This window comes from Parasteatoda tepidariorum, chromosome 9 (genome assembly GCF_043381705.1).
Source record: "Parasteatoda tepidariorum isolate YZ-2023 chromosome 9, CAS_Ptep_4.0, whole genome shotgun sequence".
NCBI classification, from domain to species: domain Eukaryota; kingdom Metazoa; phylum Arthropoda; class Arachnida; order Araneae; family Theridiidae; genus Parasteatoda; species Parasteatoda tepidariorum.
Genome location: NC_092212.1, coordinates 85,679,962 through 85,702,568, shown reverse-complemented (window position 1 = coordinate 85,702,568; position 22,607 = coordinate 85,679,962). Strand labels below are relative to the sequence as shown.

Here is a 22,607-nt window from a genome sequence, read left to right as displayed (position 1 = left end):
CAGTTAATTATCTAAATCATATAAAATGCTTATATGTATGAGTTACAAAACCAATGAATTTCCTTTTCTCGCATTGGCAGCAAAAATCAGAAACAAACTGAGCTATAAATTAAGTAGAAATAAATAATTAAACTTAAACAGTTTGCATATACAAACAAACAATGTTATATTTTTGTTTTAATAATATTTAATTTTAGACCAATGATTTAACTATTATTGAATACTACCTCTGTTTCTACCAACTTTGTTATTATACTACTTTTTTTTCTTCATTTTCTAATCTTTTTCGTTTTTATATATTTTATAAGTTAGGGTTAAAATAAAGGCTTTAAAACTGTTGTAGGTTGAAATTTAGCTCTGTGAAGCATATTTTTAGAACTTTTATGGAAATTAGTAAGAGCAGGGTTTCCTATTTTAGGAATATTACAGTAAAACCTCTTTGGAACGATCACACTCTGTTCCACAGTGAAATGGTTGATCATTAATGGAAGTGGGTCGTTCTTACGGTTTACCTTTATTATCTTCAAAATGCTATCAAAGGTATGTGATTTTTTCGTAAACAATTTGAATTTCAATCAGTTTAATTTTCTTGCTGCGGAAACGCCACTCGTGTTTGGTGACATGAAAACCGGATCGATGAATAAAATTTAGCATCTATAAAAACGACCCCTACTGATATAATTATGTGTAAAAACAAATTTACCAATTATGATTGGTAGAACTATTTTAAATAAATAAACAACTATGTTTTTTTTAAGTTTGAATTTAATTGTATAACATAAAAATTAGTTTGTTTTAAAAATGAGAAGATAAGAAGATGTTTATTCATTTGTTTGAGAGGCTCAGTTTTTTCTACCTAATTTAACTTTCAACTCTGAAAAACAAATCATTGAGAGTGTCATCTTTAGTGCACTCTGACTGCAACATGAGATTTTTTTGATCTCTTTTAGAGATTATCAAAAAGAGCCCTCTAAATAAGAGCCACTCAAAATTATTTTTTTGCTGCAATATTTATCTGTGTTACCTCACTAGACGGCATTCGATGTAGAGGTGGTGGCTGTCAGAGGTTCTGATGGTCACTCTTAAATGTTTTCTTCAACACAAAATCTATGGAACAAATTCTCCCAAAAGTAGAGGTGGTCTTTCCTGGAGGTTTTACTTTACTTGTTTAAATGTTCAAGCAGAATTGAAAAAAAGCGATTTATTGAGGAATTACCGCAATTTTAGAAAATTTTCTGAAGTAAAAATAGAAAACAAAGATAATTCTTAATTTAGTCTGGAGAAACTGTCAAAATACAGAAGTCTACTAAATTTTCCACTATAATTGGCAGTTATGCAATTTCCTATTTTTGAAATTGTAGGCATTTGGAAAAATGTTTGTTTTAGAGTATCTTTATATTGATATAAGAAAACCTTAAAATTTTCTAAACAAATATGAATGTATAGCATTTTAATTAGAGAGCATTGCCAAAAGAGCACTGCTTGTGGTATGAGCTGTAGCTGTACTCCAAATGTCAAGACTCCTTTATCCTATTGTCCACAGGAAGCTGAAATGAAACCAAAAGTTTAAAATTTCATTATATTAATGTTGTGATTTATTACAGATGGTATAATAATCAAAATATAAAATGGCGGTTATTATTTCTTTTTAGTTAGGTATTTAATGTAAGGAGAACTCAACTGTTTCGTGATTCTATTGGATTCAAATTGTAAGCCTAATCATAACTTTCCTGTTGTTTTCAGATTAAATGAATTTCGTAGTTTATATCTATAAAATAAGCTTAACCTTCACTTTTTTTTCTCATTTTTTTAAAGTAAAGGTTACCACTGTCTTCGCTTACTTTCTTTGTGGTTTATCAAAAAATTTACAATTTGAAGAACAGCTTTACATCTTTGAAAAGTTTATAGAGTTAAATAAATTAAGGATTAAAAATCAGAGACTTTAATCAGTCAAAAAAACATAAGTGATCAAACAATGATTGAGGAAACATGATTCGGTTTTTTAAGGATTAGAGTTTTTGATATTAGAATTTATACAAAATGAGACAAAAGAAGAAAAATTTCCTTTCCTATGATTGCTTCTTCTCTTCAACAAGACATACTGTAATAAGTAGGAAATAACTGTAATAGTAATGTTAAGACCAAATTAAAAATAGAGGCCATTTAGACAAACAGGGGCATACTAGCAGCACTGAATATAAACTTCTTGAAGGATACGAAGACAAAAGGAAATTATAATTTCCACCTCAGGAGGAAAGACTTACACAATAATGATAAGTCGACCTAGGACACCTAGGATAAGAAAGGGTGTGTAGACAAATCATCATCATATCAATAAAATGAANATGCCCAACCCCCAACCTGGAGGACCAGGGTGTTCCTCTTGGTCTGGTGTCTCCCCTCCGACCTGTCCGGCTTGGGTGACCCTACCAGTAGCTAAGCTACCACCGGCATAGACAAATATCTCAACAAAAAATAAGCACCTTTAAAGTACTTTTTAAGCACTCAAAAAATATTTTTAAGAACTATATATGTTAACAAAATGCAAAATAATTTTCAAACAGATTACATGATCCTGATAAAAAAACTAGTTTCTGACATAGAACTCTTTTTCTTGATTATATTAGCCGTTATAAAATAATCGAGAGATTTTTCGCTTCGATATCATAGGGTGAAAAATGAAGCCTGAAATGGATAATACAGTGCAAAATGCAACAGAGTTGCACACGAGAGTACAAAAATCTCACCCAATCCAGCTCAGTTGATGCACATGCGAACTCCCAAGTATTTCATTGAATGTGTAACACGATTAGTACTATCAGACGTTACAGACCGATGTTACACCGAAATGGATTGTGGTTGAATGAATTGTGAAAACGGAGAAAAGAACAATGTAAAAACCACGCTTTTGCATGATACACAGCAAAAATCAAAATGGTAAAGAAAAAATATCTCACATTAGAAAAGGCAAAATTGATGCCCCGTTGCTGAGTGGTAGCGCTTTGTGCTCCCGGGCCAGAGTTACTGGGTCGATCCTCGGCCCGTGCAAGGTTGACCCAGCCTTTCATCCCTTCAGTGGGTCAATAAATGAATACCAAGCATGCTTGGGAACTAAATACTGGGTGTTCCATGTTTGGCTGACCACCTAACCGGAACATCTGCTTCTGCACTCCAGAGCCTAAGGTCAAGAAAACTGATATGGGCACAGTAGGCCTTGGCTCTCTATGTTGCACCACTGAGTTTAGTTTTTTTAGTTTTGAGAAAAGGCAAAATGAAGCAATTTTTAAAAACACCCCATGAAAAAAGCACCTATAAGGGCTTTTAAAAAATGAAAATAGAAAATATGCACCTTTAAGCACTTTTAAAAAACGCTATGAGCCCTGATAAGAATAGGTGGTCCTGTCATTCACAGAAAATTTTAAACGCTATTGAGCAAATTTGAATAATTTTCTGGAGACTATTGATTAATGGAAAATATTTGTTTTGAAAGTACGTCTAACATCTGTTTTTGGTTTGGAACAGGGTTGCCACTCAAATCTGGAAAAAAAATTCCCTGTGTTTTCCATCTACATATTATACACAACACATTAAGAGGAAACACAATTACAGCGCTCTTTACTGTGAGCTATATTGGGCTAACTATATTTATTAGTTTTAATGGCTGGAAAAACTTAGAGAGAAAAAAAGGAACAGCTGAACATACTTAACCTCATCCTTTACCAATTGTTTTGAAAAAAAAAAAATGCAAAAAATCAACATATTTTATTTCATTAATAAATACAACGAACTAAAATAAAACATAATACACACGTTTTAAGTCGAGATTTGAATTTTTTTATGCGTAAAAAACATTTAATTAACCATTTGTTTACTATCGAGCGGAAAAGGAAAAAAATTAAATATTAGTCTTTGTATGATAGTTTTTAAAACAACACAAAATGATACTTTCCAAACATCAGTGAAGTGGTACACTATTATTTCACCCTTTTTTTTTATGTTAATTCATCAATCATCGCATATGCAATCGCCCAAAACACGTGTGCAGTCCCACAAACAAATGCTGACAAACTTCCAATCACAGCAGATTATTATAATTTTTTTTGTTGCTTCCTGTCCAGTAAAAACGTGATAAAACAAAACGTACTGACACATTCTGCGGTATGATAAATATTTCTAATATATCTGAGTTAACTGTGGATAATCAGGAAAGCGGTTGAACATTCGTAAATGAAATATCATCATTAAACATCTCATAGATTACACTTTGAGGGGTCGCCATTTTTCAAAAGAGGAAAACAAGAATTCCCTGAATTTTTCCAGTTCGTAAAGTAAGAATTAAAATTCCCTGTTATTTTAGGTGATTTTTAAAAATTCCCAAGCTTTCTCTGTGGAGTGGCAACCCTGGCCTGGAATTAAATCAAACAGAATTTCTTTTACTATTTTAGAATGCTAATTCAGTATTACAATGGGTAAATAACATTGAGTCTATAAAATGGTACATGGGATATTATAATGAAAACACAGTAAACTAAAGAGCTGTATATGTATTATAATGAAAACACAGTAATACTAAAAGGCTGTATGAACCAAATTTTTTTTTTTGGACAAATCATTTAATATTCATTCAAACAATATATTCTGATAGGTAGATAAAAAGAGTTACCCTTAACGTTGCGCAGCATAACCAACTTCTAGCCGTCTGCATGACACCTGCTATCAACCACTGATCCGTAGACGGATCAAAATACTCAACCGTGTCATGATATCTGAAATCATTACTTAATATTAAAAAACAATATTACATATCATCAGAGTGATTAATATAGATATAAACATACAGTCCCCGGCTAAATAATTAGACGCACTATAGGATTCTGTGCAAAATCTCAATTATCAGGTGATACTATACAGCAGTGTTTCCCAAACTTACGACTTTTGTGTACCCTTTCTAAACTTCTCTGCGTACCCTTCTTTCTGGTAACGCTGTGTACCACTAATTAAAAAAAATGAATGTATTTTTTACTATAAAAAAATTGCACAAAAGTTAAAAATCACAACTGGCTGTTAACACCACTCATTACTAACTGTCAACTCTGCAAAAAATAGTCAATTGAAAAATACTTAATCGTAGATTTTCATTTCTAGCTTTGTTTTTAAACAAAATTGTTCGAAATTTTGGTTTGTTGCAAGATATTTCGCATAAGAATGCGTACCCCCGCTAAACTGTTCCCGCACCCCAGGGGGTAAGCGTACCACACTTTGGGAAACACTGCTATACAGCATTATTGTTTTTATGCTGCTGAAACCGGTTTACACTTGTTTACGTTCAAGTATCAATGGGTTAACACTGAATACATTAAAAATACAAATAGGAAGTGTATAAAAAATCTCCTGAATAAAAACCCTTTACAAGCATGTTTAAATATAAAAGTATTGCACATAATACTCGTGCAAAACATGTAATTGTTAAAAAACTACAGTGTGTCTAATAATTTGGTCTAATTATTATAGTAAACTAATATAATACTTGACATAATAAATATTCTATATTTATATAATATATCCAATCGTCGAATTTAAATTATATATCGTCTAATTTAATCAATTGATACACGAACGTAAACTGATAACTAAGATTTTACATAGAATCTTATAGTCAGGGTTCGTGATTTTTTTGATTTTTTAAAAAAAAATATCAAAAGAATCAGATTTTTTTTTATTTAAATCAGATTTTTTTGATTTTTATTCAAATACACTGTAAGAACTTTAATTTATGGTTAAAAAAATTATAAATGTTTAATCAAATTAACTTAATATTAAAACTATATTGTAACAATATTTTAGAAGCTCTAACTAAAATAATTTTTCATTATAATACATGGCTTTGAATGCATAGCAACCATTTTGAAACAAATGCATGATTAAAATTTAAAGACTAGATGAAATAGAGAATTTAAAGAATACTTCAGGGGTCTGTTTGGGTTTTTCTGAGAGGTACCTATTTTGTGAAAATTAAAAATTATATTAAAAAATCAACACAAATATAGTAAAAATATGGATTTATTGTTTCTTACGAGACACAAAAATAAAATTTTAAGAAAAAGTATTTTGTGTGATTATTCTATCATTTTTCCTAAAGTTGAATTTGTNGCCTTGGTATAGTTCGTTCACCAGGAGTTGGCACTTGGCTCCACCTTCATCACGTGGTATCCGACGATACTATTTCGCTATTTTTGGGAGAAGGATGTGAACAATCCTGAACAAGGTTGCTATTTGGCGATCGTATGACAAAAATATTTATTTCGCAATCTTTATGTCCATTTTTCTTACATTTAATATGTCATAAATTTGATGCTATTTCTCTCTTTTGAGTGAATAGTTTGTCCTTTTGGAGACGTTTCGCTACTAAAAACAGCAGCTTTTAAATTTAAAATATATTTAATTAGCTGGACAACGAAAAGTATAATAGCAGATGATCAAGTGAAGTGACTGAAAACGAGTTCATTGTTTGAGTTTGGTTGACTGTTTATTTATCGCTGAAATAGTTGAAGAAATGATTGTGCAGCGAATCATCATTTATTTTTCGCTGAAATCGGTGGTTTAACAGTCCAAATAAAAAATTATTTTAAGCTAATTATTTCTAACTTAAAACCATGTTCAATTATAACCTAATTAATTAATTGAAATCAGTGGAAGGTTGTATAGGAAATAGATATTGAGTAGATGATATAATTGTTCCGTATCAAAGGTTAGAGTTCGATCCTAAGGGCTCGTAGAAAATTTAAAATTCTATAAACATAATATAAGCTTTCATATATTATTTCTGTATCTTCTGGAAGTTTCTAGAATGTTCTAATTTGTCATTTAATGTTCCATTATTTAGTCCTATAAAAAGATCACATGTTTTAAGCCGAAACAATAATTACTTTGCTTCCTGTACATTTCAAGGCTCTTAATAAATCTCTCTAACTTTCTGGACTAATTTAGATTCATTCTAAGTGAAAGTATATATATGTAATAAGCGAGACAACAGCCTCTATGTTATCCCGCCAGATGTCGCTCGTCTGAAGGAAATGCATAGAACTTTCTCGATGTAAATGAGGAGTCAGTTGGAATTGTCTGCTGAAGTAGTTTCTAAGTGAAACGGGTAACCTTAGTGGTTAAGAGTCTAGATGACTATATTATTAGTTAATTGAAGTTTGTTTCTGTGTGAAACTTGGAACCTGTGTGGTTCGATCCTGTGCAAATAAATGTTTCTGTGTGAAACTGGGAACCCGTGTGGTTCGATCTTAATTGTTTAAGAGTCTGTGTGACTCATGTTATCATTAAAGAATAAGCATAATCATTAAATGTCTTGATTGACTTTATTAATGGTAACCAAGGCATTTACATATATATATATAGCACAATAAATAAATACAAAAAGAATAAAAAGAAAAAAGAGAAAAATGAAGAAAATTAATAAGCTTACTATATATATATACATATATATATGTAAAATTTCAAAATGTAGAGAAAACATTGAAAAAATTACAGACAATTACAGAGCTCAAAAAAATTTACAAAAAAATTTCTTGTAAATTTTTTTGAATGCTCCTCACAGTATTGTATTGATATATTTTGCTTTGGCTATATTGAAACAATATTAGAAAGCACTCCTTTTTGAGGATATAATCGTGTGAGCTGATGAAAAGATTACATCTTTTATTTTCTGGATTTTTAAATTTTTTTTCTTCTTTTTCCTCAGACATTTTCCCCCAGTATTTTTATTATTATTTTTCTTTTCACTGTTCTGTAATTTTTTCCATGTTTTCTCTACATTTCGAACTTATTTTATGAGTTCTATTTACTTGCAGCTTAAGCGCAGTAAATAAAACTTATTGTTTTTCTAAATTTTCTTCGTTGGTTTCGTTTTGTATTTATTTATTATGCTATTGTAATGTGTTGAAATAAGTTATCCAGGTTGGAAATAAGTATTATTTACTATATCTTTTTCATATTTCCACAACACAAACAAATATAACAATCAGACAAAAAAATAAGAAAAAAAATAAAATAAAAATTAATTCCGAGAGAGAAAATGTTCAAGGCAGTGTTTTCACTTCCAATTCTCGGATAGAACTCTCCTCGCCAAATGGCAATACTCACCAAGATTGGCACACACAGGTCTCACACACATATATATATATATATATATTTATAATGTATGAAAATTATAATTTTATTAGGTTGATTTTCTACCATAAATTTTTGTGGAATACAATCCCCAAGTCATTGAATAAATAATCAAGTATATAAAATTGATTGAAAAGTTTTCATGAGTGGTTGCCAAATTTTTATAGCTCTAAAAACGTTTCTTTTTACCAATAATTTCAATTTGATTGTCATTTTACTATTGCAGTGAAAATGATTCTCAGAACGAGCAAAAGGTGGCAGGTATGTACAGTGACGTCAATTTGGGAGGCAGTAATAATGCAGTTACTTGATAGTTCAAAAAAGATAAAATTCTGTTGTGAGTGATTTATTTTAAATACTGATGTTATGGAATCAAATTGGAACAAACATTCATTTTATCTCACAAGACCAACTGATTGTGGATACTTCAGGAGGGAAGGATGTGCATAAAAGTTATTCCTAACATAGGTAAGAAAACAGAAGGTCATCCACTGGTATTACTAGATCAGGATGCATAGCCAAATCTTTCAACAAAAATAAGCATCTTTTAAGTACTTTTCAAGCACTCAAAAATATTTTTAAGCACTATATGCATTAACAAATGTGAATCATTAACAAAACGCAAAAACTTTACATGATTTAATAAAATAACTAGTTTCTGACAAAGAACTCTTTTGTTGATTATATTAGCCACCATAAAATGATCCCGAGATTTTTCGGTTCAATATCAGAGGGTGAAAATGAAGCCTGAAATTGAGAATATCTTGCTAAATGCAGCAGAGTTGCACACGAGAAGGCAATAATCTTACTGAACCCAGTTCAGTAGATGCACATACGGACTGACAAGTATTTCATCGAATATGTAACATGATTAGTGTCCTCATACGCTATGGACCGGCGGTACGCCGAAATGAATTATGAAAATGCTGAATAGAACAATGTGAAAAGCAAGTTTTTGCACAATGCGTGACCAAAATCGACATGGTTAAAGAAAATGTCATTTTTGAAAAGGAAAAATGAAGCACTTTTTAAAAACATCCAATGAAAAAAGCACCTTTAAAGGCCTTTAATAATAAGCACCTTTAAAAAATAATCGAAATTAAGCACTTTTTAAAAACACTATGTACCATGCGGATATATTTATTTATTCTCTGCTATTTCCATGGGTGCCACTCCAAAAAAAGAGAATTCTTTAAGACTGAACTTATTTTTTAACCAAATAATTCTGTCTAGTGTTACCGAACTTTTGAAATCTCTCACTGTCACCAAAATTTATCTTTCCTTCATAATAGCCTACTATTAAATCAATCATTTGGTTATTTTTTTTCTCCTTTATTTCATGTTTCCTTTTAGAAAACAAAAAATAACAGCTAACCTTGTATATCTTTTTACACCCATTACTGAACGACTCACTTTTTGCTGAAATTATTCGTGTCTCTATTTTTCACCTCATTACTTATATTTTGTTCTAGCACTATCATTTCTTTCCTTTTTAATAATCCAACAAGTCAATAGGTTTGGGGTGAGAAACAGATTCAGAAATATTCTACACTTTTTGTTGACACAAGCAGATGTTCAATCCATCCCATTTATCAGGACTTTAAGAATAAGGGTGGCTGACAGATTAATACAAGTCCTGACACCATTCTTTCATTGTAGTGTGACATCATTACTAGATCATTTACATTACATTATTATTACTAGATCATCAATAATTGTAACAATGTTTCCATTAAAATGTACTCTTTCTTTTATTATTTTTAAAAACAAAACGCGGATACATTTCTAATGAGAAGGAAAATTTAATTGATAGAGTCCCCAGGACTGATGTATTATTTGAAAGAGATTACCTGTCCCATCCTTCCTCCCCTCCGCACACGTAGATCTTTCCGTCGACCACAGCCACCCCAGGTTGATATCTCCTCTCCAGCATGGGCTTGCAGAATCTCCACTCATTCTTTACAGGATCATAACACTCCACTTTATTCGTGTTCTCTGTCGATGCATGCCAACCACCTGAAATACATTATATGAACTACCTGTTTTTTAAGAGGTACCTATTTTGTGAACATTTAAAATTACATTAAAAAATCAAACCAAAATAGGGTAAAGTTAGAAGATATTTTGAAAAATGGTCACATAAAAATAATTTATGACTGGTAAAGTTCTATATATTTTTTGCCATATATTCAAAAAATAATTTTGCTATTGTAAAATTTTGGGCTAAAAATTGTATCCATATTTCAAAATCCATAAAAATCATTCTCCATTGTTAAATTTCCACTTGAATTTAATAAAATCATACATTTAACAGCACTAAAAGTTATTTTTATTATTAGAACATTTTCAACTGGGTCATTCAGATAAAAGTTTCAGAAAAAGGAGGGAGAGCTTCGTCGTTTCATTTTAAAGAACTCGGCGAAAAAAAGCTCGCTTTGATAGGATCGGTTAGGCTTACCGTGTTGCTCTATCCAGATCAAACACGTGCTACCTTTTTGTAAAAGACAGCTGGCAGAAATACTCCTCTTTTTCATAGATTGCAACGAGATCGGGGTTTGCATGAGAATCTACCTTTTTATTTGTGAAACTACCTTTCTTCCTGAAGTTGAATTTGTGAAGCTGCCGATAAACGGTAGTAAATTTACCCAAGACAGACCCCTGATGAATGCCACCATCACTTTATTTAAGAGGCCTTTTAATAGAACACTGATTCTCAACCTTTTTTTTTGTCGCGGCACACTTTTAACGATCTCGAAATTTGACGGCACACAGAGAAAAAAAAAATACATGTAAAAGTTGTTGACTTACCTATAATACACTGTCTAGAATAGTTTATGAATTTTGAATGTGAAATAAAATAATGTGTACTGCAAAAACAACAGTACGTTTATTAAGGGCTTCATTACAAATTAACAGTTTTTTTTACTATTTAATTAATAAATAGCTTGTTTTTATAGTTATTAATTGTTATAATACTTTTTTTGTGTGATTACTTGTTAACTTGTTTTTTGCTAATTATTAATTGTTAGCTTGTTTATTTTTGCTAGTTATCCTTTGCTAATTTGTTTTTATAAGTGCTAATTGCGCAGCTTATTTTAGTTGTTAGCTTTTATTTCTTTTTGCAAGTTAATATTTAATTCGCCTTCCTTTATTAATTAATAATTTTAATAGTCATTTTATTTCTTACTTATTTCAACATTTTATTTTGTAACTTTATAACCGTCATCGAAAGGCTCACCGAACTTTGGGTTCAAGACTACTCGTGAGACTACTTGAGACTACTTGAGTTCAAGACTACTTTTGAATCTATCCAGAAGACAAGGAAACTCCTGGATCAGTACCCCCAGAGGTATTGATTTGTTATAGAAGCATGGAGGACTTTGTGACTCGGCAGATATTACGTGCATCAGTCACGCTTTACGACACGGGGAGTCTTCGACCGGCGGGGATCGAATCCACATACTCTTGGACGCGAGCCCAGTGCCTTACCCACCAGGCTATCCCAGCCCTAAAATGCTAAGATTGTCAGAGACAGGACTATCGGCTGCAATTGTTTACGTATCGGAATTATATGCGCCAACGAAATAATCAGCAAGGTTAATAAAAGGAAAAGTTTTTCTTCAGCCGCTTTTGCAGATAAATACAAAGCACGTTTGTGAAATAAAAATACAGATTACAGAATTGCATTGGTATCAATTTAAATTCCAGAGAAATTCTAAAATGATATTCTTATAATTCTAAAATTTTTTTGATTTGATTAGGATACGACCTGGCATGTTATGAGAGATACTCTGCTGCGCGTGTTAAATGTTACCTTTTTTATTTTGGAAAAAGAAAATAATAAGCATATTTAGTTTTTCTTTCTTTGCTTAGAATGGAGATTCAAGGCCATTCCCTTAATGCAGAAGAAACTTTGCAGTTGTAACTATAATATGTGAAAACAAAATATAAATTATGTCCAACTACACAATCAAAGTATTTACTTTCGTTTTTTGGTAAATAAAAAGTTCACATGATATATTTTGGATGTGAGCTTTGTATGTTATTTTGAATGTTGGAGTCAATGATTTAAGGAGGGTTCATTAATGATTTTTTTAGGGGGGGGGCAGTAATTCAGTGCCCTAAGAATGTTCAAAAAGAAGGTGCACACCTCTTGTTTCATAAATTTTTTGTTGCGACTCTAACAGTCAGAGCTCTCCAAAATCTACCATGTTGCAGCAAAAGTGTGCATGAATATATAGAGGGGTAATTTTGAGTCCAACTCAAAAATCCTGAAAATTTCTTGAGTAAAATAATGAATGAAGCATTTCAACAAAGAATTAATATCTTTATAAATTTAAATCATTGATATTTTCAAAACATGAAATTAAATAAATTATGCTCTCTAATCACATTTATTATTCTACCAGAAAAAATATTTACAAATGAAAGAGATTCCAAGTATAAATTTTAGTTCTAATATTTTTTTAAATAAAATATACAAGAATTTTTAAACATAAATGTGATTGATGATTTCTCATAACTTCTAGACCTTGGATTTCCGGATCATGGTTATCGAAAAATCTGGAAATCCGTTTTTTTTTTACGGAGCACTATCATTTCTGTAAATAGTAAAATTACGGTGGTTTTAGCTCATTATGTGAGATCGTCATCTATCTAAAATTTGTTAGATACGGATGGTCATTAAGATTAATAATAAATGCTTAGGAGAGCTTTACTGATATTTATCCTGGTATTGATAATACTTTGCTGTCTTGCTAAGGGAGTCATTTACACAGCATGGAATAGTGTATAATTATTTATATACAGGGTATCTACTACATTTTAGATTTTCAAATCCATTATTTTCCATGACTAATTCCAAGAATTTTTCATGACTTAACGAAGTTACTATTTTTTCCGACAAAAACACAAGAATAAATTTTAAAAAGGCATTATAACAACATGAATTGAAATGATAGGTACATAACCATAATTGTTATATTCTGCATCTTCATATTTATAGAATTAAAACTTAATAGCAATAGAATAGCCAAAGCAATAAAATAGCAAAAAATAAATAAATACAAAAGCAAATAATTAAATACAGTCAGATGTAGTTACTAAAACTTGTTTTATTTCTTCTTAAAAGTAAGGGAAATATAAAAAGTCCTAATAAGAATTTTAAATTGATAAAATTAAAAATTAAATAAATAATAAATAGATAAAAAAAATTTGATATCATGGAAGTTTAAAAGATAATTTGCTCTAGAAACGATGTTCCTTCTTTCATTTTTTATAAGAACACCATAATTTTTAAAAAACAGAAGAAAAACATTTTATATTTTAATAAAATATAAAATGTGTGGGGATTTCGTTACAAATTCAGATGTTTGGAACACTTTGAAATTGGAAGATAGGGGAATTTCATTTTAAAAATTAGATTTTTTGGCACCCTAAATCCATGACTTTCCATGATTTTTCTTAAAAAAGTAGTTAAAATCATGACAAATTTTGTGCAATAGTGAAATCCATGACTTTCCATGTGTGCAGATACTCTGTATATAATGGTTTTGTTTTTTAATTGAACAACTGAGCAATTATATTTGTAAGTAAAGCAATTTATTGAAAAGTAGGTACTGACCAATAACATAGATCAAATTATTGACAACACAAGCACGGGCTCCTGATCTAGCGATCATCATATGGGCCATTTCTGACCATGCATCAGTGAGTGGGCAATAACGATGAACTTCATCAATACCATCACCATCCTCAAAAACAGCTCCACCTATAAGTACAATAATCAAACATAAACAGAAAACAGATTTTTTTTAATTTTATCCTTGAACATACATTCTGTGGTTATATTCCAGAACAAAATCCTGCCTGCTTAACAAATGCAAAAGTAAATATAATTTTCAAATTTTATTAGTATTCCTTTATTGCATTGACAAAATACCAATAATAAACACAGAAGCAGTGACTTTTTCTCAAATTACTATTCTTATTGTTCATTTTGGTTATCATGCCACAAAACTTAAGGTATAATCAAGATTTTACTATATCAAGAAACATACTAAAAAATTAAAACTATCGCATATAAATAGAGTTCGTGATTTTTATTTTATTTAAATCAGATTTTTTTGATTTAAATCAGATTTTTTTTCTTTTTTTTTAAAATACACTGTAAGAACTTTAATTTATGATTAAAAAAACTTTATAAATGTTTAATCAAAATTAAATTAATAGTAAAACTATATTACAACAATATTTTAGAAGCTCTAACTTACTGAAATAATTTTTCATTATAATACATAGCTTTGAATGCAGAGCAATCATTTTGAAGCAAATGCATGATTGAAATTTAAAGACTAGATGAAATAGAGAATTTAAATACTTCAGGGGTCTGTCGGGATATTTCTGAGAGGTATCTATTTTGTGAAAATTTAAAACAGAATTTGTGATAATTAAAAATTATAATTAAAAATCAACACAAGTATGGTGAAAATATTAATTTATAGTTTCTTACAAGACACAAAACTAAAAGTTTAAGAAAAAAGTATTTTGTGAAATAATTCTACCATTTTTCCTAAAGTTGAATTTGAGAAGGTACCACTAAACAGTAGTAAATTTGGCTTGGACAGACCTCTGTACTTTAACTATTAAAACAAAGTTTCAATTAGTAAGTATTAATTCAAAGTTCATTTAACTATTAATTCAAAGTTTCAACCATAATTTTAATTTAAAATTGTGATTTCTTTTTTTTCGTGATTTTTAAAAATGACAAAATAAATGTAACAGATTGTGCTTATAAATGTAGTCATTCATCAAAAAACAAATGAATATTTAATTCTATATCAAAATAGATAAGTTAAGCTAAAAAAAAGGACTATTTGGAATTTTTTTCACAAAATTTCTTTATAGAAAATCAGATAATGTCAAAGATACTGTAAACATATTATGAGAAAAAAAATACCAGTTAATAACCCTACTGCTTCAAATAGACTTTGAAAGAGTTTGAAAAGGAAGAACAGGGTGGCCACTCAAATCAGATTTCAAATTTTCCTGATATTTCCAGGTTTTCCAGGTAAAAATTTTAAAATTTCCAGGTCCGTGTTTTTTTGCTCATAAAGTGTAGGACATGTACAAGAAAAATGTCATTATTATAAAATATTTTATTTAAAAAGTCATTTTTTAAACATATCTTGAAAAAAAATTTTTTTTTGACAAGATTTTGTTTTTTAATGTTTTGGTACAACATTAATTTTTAAAAAATTAAGACACGGGGAGAAAATAATATGCTTAGCTCGTAGGATATACTACTTTTATTGAATAATTTTTTTTTTTTAATGTTTTACTTTAAGTAGTATCTGCTCAAAGTGTACCTACAAAATGGCAAAAACAGAATGACCAATAAAACCTTGTTTAAGTATTGTTTAATATATTTTCATTAAGTAAAGGAAAACCGTTTCAGGTGATTATAAATCAATAAATTTTTATAATTACTGTGGCTCCTAAAAGTGTTCTCTCATTTATAACTTTTATTGAAATAGGAAATAAAAATTCATTTATTAAAATGAATACTTAACAATGGGCATTTGATAATAAAAAGTGTAATCTATTATTAGCAAAACTGCATGGAATATTTAAAAAACAAAGCAAAAGTTAATTTTTAAGATATCAATAATCAAATAGTAACAAACATTTTACCCGACGAAAACCATTGGACAGTTAAATGTTTTCGGATTTCAGAATTAAAATTATCTTCAATTGCTTTAATTTTTTTTATTTAATTATTATTCATTTAATTTTTCATTCATTTTTTTGCAATTTATTATCAAACTTATGATAGCAAAATTATATTTTAATTTTTGCTTATTAACTTCGTAATATTTTATTATTTAAAAACGGCTCGTGATCCTAATAAAACAATAGACCAAATTTGATTATTTGTCATCATAAGAGGTATGCACTGTGCAATGATAAAATGCATAAAAGGAGTACTTCATATTAGAGATTAAAATTATAAAATCTGTGGAAAAATTCATAAATTCGCAATAGAGTGATGCAAAAATTTCTGTAAAATTTCGTAAAAATTATTCCGAACAAATTTCTCCCGATAAAAAAAAACTAGTTTATATTTACAAACTTATAAAAGCTATAGTAGATGCGAAAGGAAACTACTAAATGTTAATTTAATGAAAAATTAGAATATTCCATACAGTTTTGTTAAGATTAGAATACATTTTTTATTATTAAATATCCATTCTGAAATATTCATTTTAATTAATGGATAGTCTTATTTCATTGAAAGTCATAAGTGTACCAACACTTTTGTTTGTGAGTCACTGTAATTACATTTCAATATAAAGCTGCACTGTATACTACATTATACTGTATTTTATCTTACCAGTATTTTAAAAAAATTGATTGATAACATTTTCTCTAAACCAATATCTCAAGACAAATTTTTAAATAATGTTGCTCTGAATTAGCATTTTTATTTCCAGAGATTCAAAATACAAAAATAAATGTCACAAATGTAAAATTGTCTAATTTTTTGTTCTATACTCTAAAGAAAAAAAATAGATAAAATTCTTTAAATTTTAAACTTTTTTGATTTTCTTTCCTTACTTGATATTAATAAATTTAAAGAATTCCAATCCAAGCACGCAGTTTTTTAGTTTAGTATGGTTAATTGTCTTTGTTTTACCAACAAGAATCTTGTACAGCACAGAACTAAAACACATAAGTTTCATTTTCCTTCTTCCGACTAAACACATATGAATAAAAAAAATTATATTTTATGTTTATACATCATATTTATGATTCCTATACATTCCTTAGTCTTTGTCAGCTTTTTACTGATAACTATACAATTCGAATTTTGAATTAAAAATCAAATATTTATCAACAAGCAGTAAAATTAAATATTAATATATAGTTAGTTCTAAAAAAATCTTTCTTTTTTAAATTAAAATATATCATAAAAAGTAAAAATGAAATAGAAAAAATTAGCATTAATGCAACAATTTGTAGACAAACAATGATGTTAGCAATTGTAAAAAAACTGATTTGTTGGTTTGGTGAAAAAAAATAATTTACAGATTTCTTTGAATGGGAGTACAAAAGCTTTCAGAGAAAGAGTGCAATATAAAATCTATTATTAATTATACACAACTAATTTTTGGATATTTTTATAAAGTTAAAAATGCAAAAACATTTTGACTCATTTTGTCAAAATAGAAAAAAATTACCATTAAAGCATCTAAACAAACTTGAGCCATAAATGGCTTAAGTTTGCCCACGGACAGAATTTAAAAATAGAAGCAAATATCCTAACCCCTTCTTATACACGTCCACCACAATCTTTGCGTTTCCTAAATTGCGCAGTCGCATAGTCTCCATAGGGATCAAAGATTTCTACATTTGTTTAGCAACTATGGGAGAATTTTATGTGGCATTCTAGTTTAACAGGGTCATAATAGAGCAAATTTTGATGCAAGCAAAGTATAACTAAGTTGATAACATTTTAACTGTTTGGAGACACATTTCCGTCTAAAAAATGTGGGTATAATGGATGAAATAATTTACATTAAGAAAATTAGTAAATAATTTAAATTAGTGAAATTAAAAAAATATCTAAGAAAAAAATTTCCAGCTTTTCTTTAAAACTCCCTGATTTTTGCAGGTTTTTTCCAGTATAAAAAAATTCCCTGATAATTCCAGGTTTTCCAGGTGGGTGGCCACCCTGAAGAATGACACTATATCAGAAAAAAAATATCTGAATGTATCAGCCTTTTTCTCCCCTTCTTATTTTTGGCATATTAGGGTAATTTCATTATAACCCCAAGCTTTAGAAATGTACATTTTCCACCAATAAAATATAATGTAGATTTTAATTCCACACTTTTTCATTCAAAAGGTAGAATCTTAATTAACATTATTTTTAAAAAAAAATTCATATTTATTAATTACTTTCTATAGCTATGTAAGTGTTTATGCTATGTTTCTAAGCTATGTAAGTGTAAGCTATGTTTCTATAGCTATGTAAGTATAGCTATGCTTACTTTAATCTGTACTTTTAATTTCAAGTATCAAAAGATTTTTAAAAATGTAATTTCAAATGTGTTGGAATTTAACACATACCAAGAAAGAAAGTAATTTCGTTATTAAAATTAATTAATGCATTATAAAATTTAAAACACTGTTTGTTAACTTTTAAAATCAATATATATACAAAAAAATTAGTTGATTTAAATCAATGATTTTTTAAAAAAAATCATTTGTTTTAAATCATGATTTAAATCAACAAACCCTGCATATAAATATATTATTTTTCAGAGGTTGCTCTAGTCTATAGTTTCTTACTCTTTTTTAGACCATTCCACTTTTATATTCATTAAGGAAACTGTAAAAATATATATAAGTTTGAAATCTATGGTAAATTTCATTACAATGTTAAAATATTCCATAACTATTTTTATAAATTTGCATATTTAAAATTTTTTTTCTTCTAATATCCCATAGCAGACCATGAAAAAATAATGATTTTTACAATTATTATTCTATACAATATTTCACTTTATTTTATAACCAGCTTTGAACAGCCGAACCATTTCTGAGTTTATGACTATCGATTGTTCAACTATGTGCTATGCGGCCTTTTTTTATAACCGTCGACGAACAGCCGACCCAATTTCTTGTTTACAACTACTAATGTTCAACTCCGCAGTTTCTTAATTTTGAACCAATCCAGAAGACAAGGAAACTCCTGGATCAGTACCCCCAGAGCCATTGATTGTTATGGGAACATGGAGGACTTTGCGCCTCGAAAGATTTAACGTGAATGAGTTTTCCATTTGGAGGAAGAAATTTCTTTCTTGGAGTTCAAAATTTATCATCCATTAAATGCCCATTTCAGTTTTAGTATTTTTCATATCTAAGAGCTACACTTTTAGTTGTTTTCTAATGAATGATTATGCTATTGATAGCTAAGGTTCTCTAGCTATCTATAAATTTACTTATTAACCTGGAAAATATTTTAAAAAAAAATCAGTTTTCAGTAAAATAATGCAAGCAGTGAAAATGTATTTATATTATACTATCATTTAGAAAAATATTTTAAATAAGTAAATAAACCATAATTTTTTTTTCAATTTGCAAAAGTTGTAAAAATTTAGCAAAAACGAGCATTATTTAATATATCCACCAGGAGACTGTAATAACAGACTGGCTACAGTTTCAAAGTCAGCTTTGCCGAGATGACAGTTTAAAAACTGGGAAGATAAAAAGGAATATTTTCGATTCAACTATTTTTCAAATCTTTTTGCAGTTTTTTATAGTAATAATACAGTAGATTCCTATTTTTAGTCCCTCACTTGACAGTCAGACAGCTGAGAACACTTTAAGTGTTCTCAGATATCACAAGTAATAAGAAGTTTTCCACTTCAACGGATGCATTTCCTAAGTTAAGTGATGAGACTCATGAAATTGTTTTTCAACATTTAAAAAAAGAAATGTATGAAGCAGCATCAAAAGCTGTTCTCTCTTTCCACACAAAAAGGAATCATTTAAAGGAGTCCCCTTTTTCATGAAAATTTTACAGACTCCCAATAAATTTTAGTGGAGTGAAACTCAAAATCAATGCATAGAATTAGATGCGTATTTGTGAACTCTAATGATGTTTATAATCAATATTTGTCAGAAATTTTTTTTAAAAAAAAGACGTACCGGTCACATAGAGATGTCCCTCGTGGCCCACCACAGCTGGACTCGTCATGGCGACGGGCATCTCGTGCACCACGTCCCACGTGTTATTGTAGGGATTGAATTTTTCAACAGAAGACAGTCTGTGCCCGCCGTCCCATCCTCCAATGGCATAGATAAAACCATCTAACACAGCCAAACCTGGAAACAAAAATTTATTCATAAAGGTAGGAAATAGATTTCTAAGAAATACATTAAAATTGTTGCCAGTAGAAACCCACTATAGTGAGCTATCTGCGAATTCGGTAACAAGTCTACTATAAACGACAGTTCACACTATCAAAATGTGTGGAAAATTTTGTTTTTAGTACAATAGCATTACTGGAAGTGGTGATCTCGATAGCACAGAATTTGTTTATAAGCTGTATAAATACAGTCCCTGAACAAACTATATAATATTCAGCCTTTTCTTTCGTTTAGGGCTCAATACGTGACCTGAATCAATTTTCTTCCTTATGCGTCGGATGCTAGCTTCAGAAACCTTCAATCTTTGGGATATTTTGCATTCACGAGGGCCCTTACTTCCAATTTTTACTGGGTGAAAGATTGCCTGACTATTTATACACTGCAAGCAAAATAAAAAAAAAGATGAGTGTGAAACAAATAAACATAGCGCATAAAGTCACAGAAACAAGTCCCCAACTGACCCACAGGAGAATGCAACTCTGATGTATCAATGGGTTAACATTGCAATGCAATACAAATAGGAAGTGCATAAAGAATCTCTTGAATAAAAACCCATTACATGTGTGTTTAAATATAAAAGAGTGCAAATCATGTGTCATTATTGAAACACTACAGGGCGTCTCATCATTTGGTCACGGATTGTAGATAATATATAAAATATTAAAAAGAAAAATAAGGAGTTAATTTTTATATTTTATAAAAAAAAACGAGTGATTTCCATTTGACCACAATTCAGTTTTAAATGGAATTCACCCATTTTTAATGACAGCAATGAGTAAAGAATCCAACATTTTCCAGTCAGGATTACATATCAGGATATGTAAATCCTGGAGATGCTGATTCCACATAAAAGCTGCCAAATTTCTTCCTCAATAGAGGGGGAGGGGGAAAGAAGAAATATGGATCACCCTAGTTCAAAAACAAAGAACATAGAAGAATGAGATTTGAAAGAGCTCATTTGAAATCGCAAGTTCTGCAAATATGGAGAAATGAAACAAAAAAACAAATTGAATTCACTCTAAACAAGCTTCACAATAAATACATAAAATAACAAGTGTTAAATGGGAGTTCAGCAAGAACAACAACTGAGCATTGATTACATCCCAGATTCATTATAACGAGGTTAAAACCCTACGTAAAATATTTTCCACAAAGAATTTCATAATGGGACATACACATAGCAAAATAGCGGACACCAAAAACAAAACAAACTGGAAATTAGGAGAATAAAAGTCCAAAACACAAAGGTAACAATTTGAGTGTCAAAAGACTGAAATCTTTTGCTTCTTTCCATTTTTACTTTAACTAAGATATGTAGAAAATACATGAAGTTCAAGGACTTATTTAAAAAATTTTATTTTTTCTGACGCAAAAAACTTGCTATAATTTAGTTTTAAAGATGAGCTTTCTTGTATTTGATTACATATTGACACTATTAGAAAACCTAATCTACAACGAGAGCTCGATATAACGAAAACATCACGTCACGAAAAGTCGGCCGTCTAAACGAGTTACCGAGCCGACGTCAAAATTTTAAGAATGAAGATGCAAAAATTGCAAGTTCAATAGAATTCGGTTGCAATAAAATGCATTTTTTGTTGTTGAAGAAAAAATATTTCTGAGCTGTTTAAATGATCAAACTTACATGAAAAAGGAAATTTTTTTAAATTCTTATTCGGTGCAGTCTATCTACCACTACAAAAAAAAAAATTCCAATTCACTAGTACATGAGACACGTTAACTCGATTCAATGTCAGAGTACCATTTCATAGATGAAGGTTGACATTGTCGATAATTACTCTCCCCGCATCTAATAAACAATATAGACGAGTGGAAAATGAACTCCAATTTGAATGAAGCTTGCATAAGTGGGCAACCTATTTTCCTCCTAACAAAGTTTTTTTGCTCTTTTTTAAAAATCTTGATTCAAATGGATGTGCCTTTTGCTGATGACTAGGGTCTTGAATCCCCTTCATCACATTCAGTGTTATGGATGACATCAGCGTTATCATTTTGGGTTTAGGACTACTGATGCTCGTCATTTTGAACCCAATCCAGAAGACAAGGGAACTCCTGGATCAAGTATTGGGAGAATGTTTGCTTTCGTGGAGGACTTTCTCATAGAACTAACCCGCATTTGCTTTACATAGATGAACCAAATGGCGAGCGAACTCTGACCCGTGAGGATATTTTACGTCAGCACTGCATGCGTTATTCGTATCTATTAGCCATTGCTGGGATTCAAACCCGATACACTTCATTGGAAGGGGCTACCACAGCTAACATTTCGGTATCGGGCATAAAATGTATATTGTGGTGATTCCTTAACAAAAAATTTAAAGTGAGCAACACTTGGAGATTCTTGTGTAAAAAATGAAATGCCAGGTAAGTGGATTATTCCTTTGAGACATCTTGTTTGTAATTATGAATTTTTTAAAAAATCATTTTTGTTGTTTGCAATACTTTTATAATTTTTTTAAATAACCAATTTGTTT

The 22,607-nt window shown here is 29.7% G+C and overlaps 1 protein-coding gene across 2 annotated transcripts in view; it reads right to left on the bottom strand.

The window, feature by feature from the left end:
* Positions 1-506: 506 nt before the first annotated feature.
* The window catches only part of LOC107449561 (kelch-like protein diablo), a 43,278-nt gene continuing 21,177 nt past the window's right edge, over positions 507-22,607 (bottom strand). For both annotated transcript variants that reach the window (XM_071186033.1, XM_043051428.2), the window contains exons 7-11: positions 19,891-20,067; positions 13,799-13,945; positions 10,026-10,191; positions 4,664-4,766; positions 507-1,547 (exon numbers count right to left, since the gene is read on the bottom strand). In XM_071186033.1, the coding sequence (XP_071042134.1) occupies positions 1,515-1,547; positions 4,664-4,766; positions 10,026-10,191; positions 13,799-13,945; positions 19,891-20,067 (626 nt within the window). In that variant the 3' untranslated portion in view covers positions 507-1,514. The remainder of the gene's footprint in view (positions 1,548-4,663; positions 4,767-10,025; positions 10,192-13,798; positions 13,946-19,890; positions 20,068-22,607) is intronic.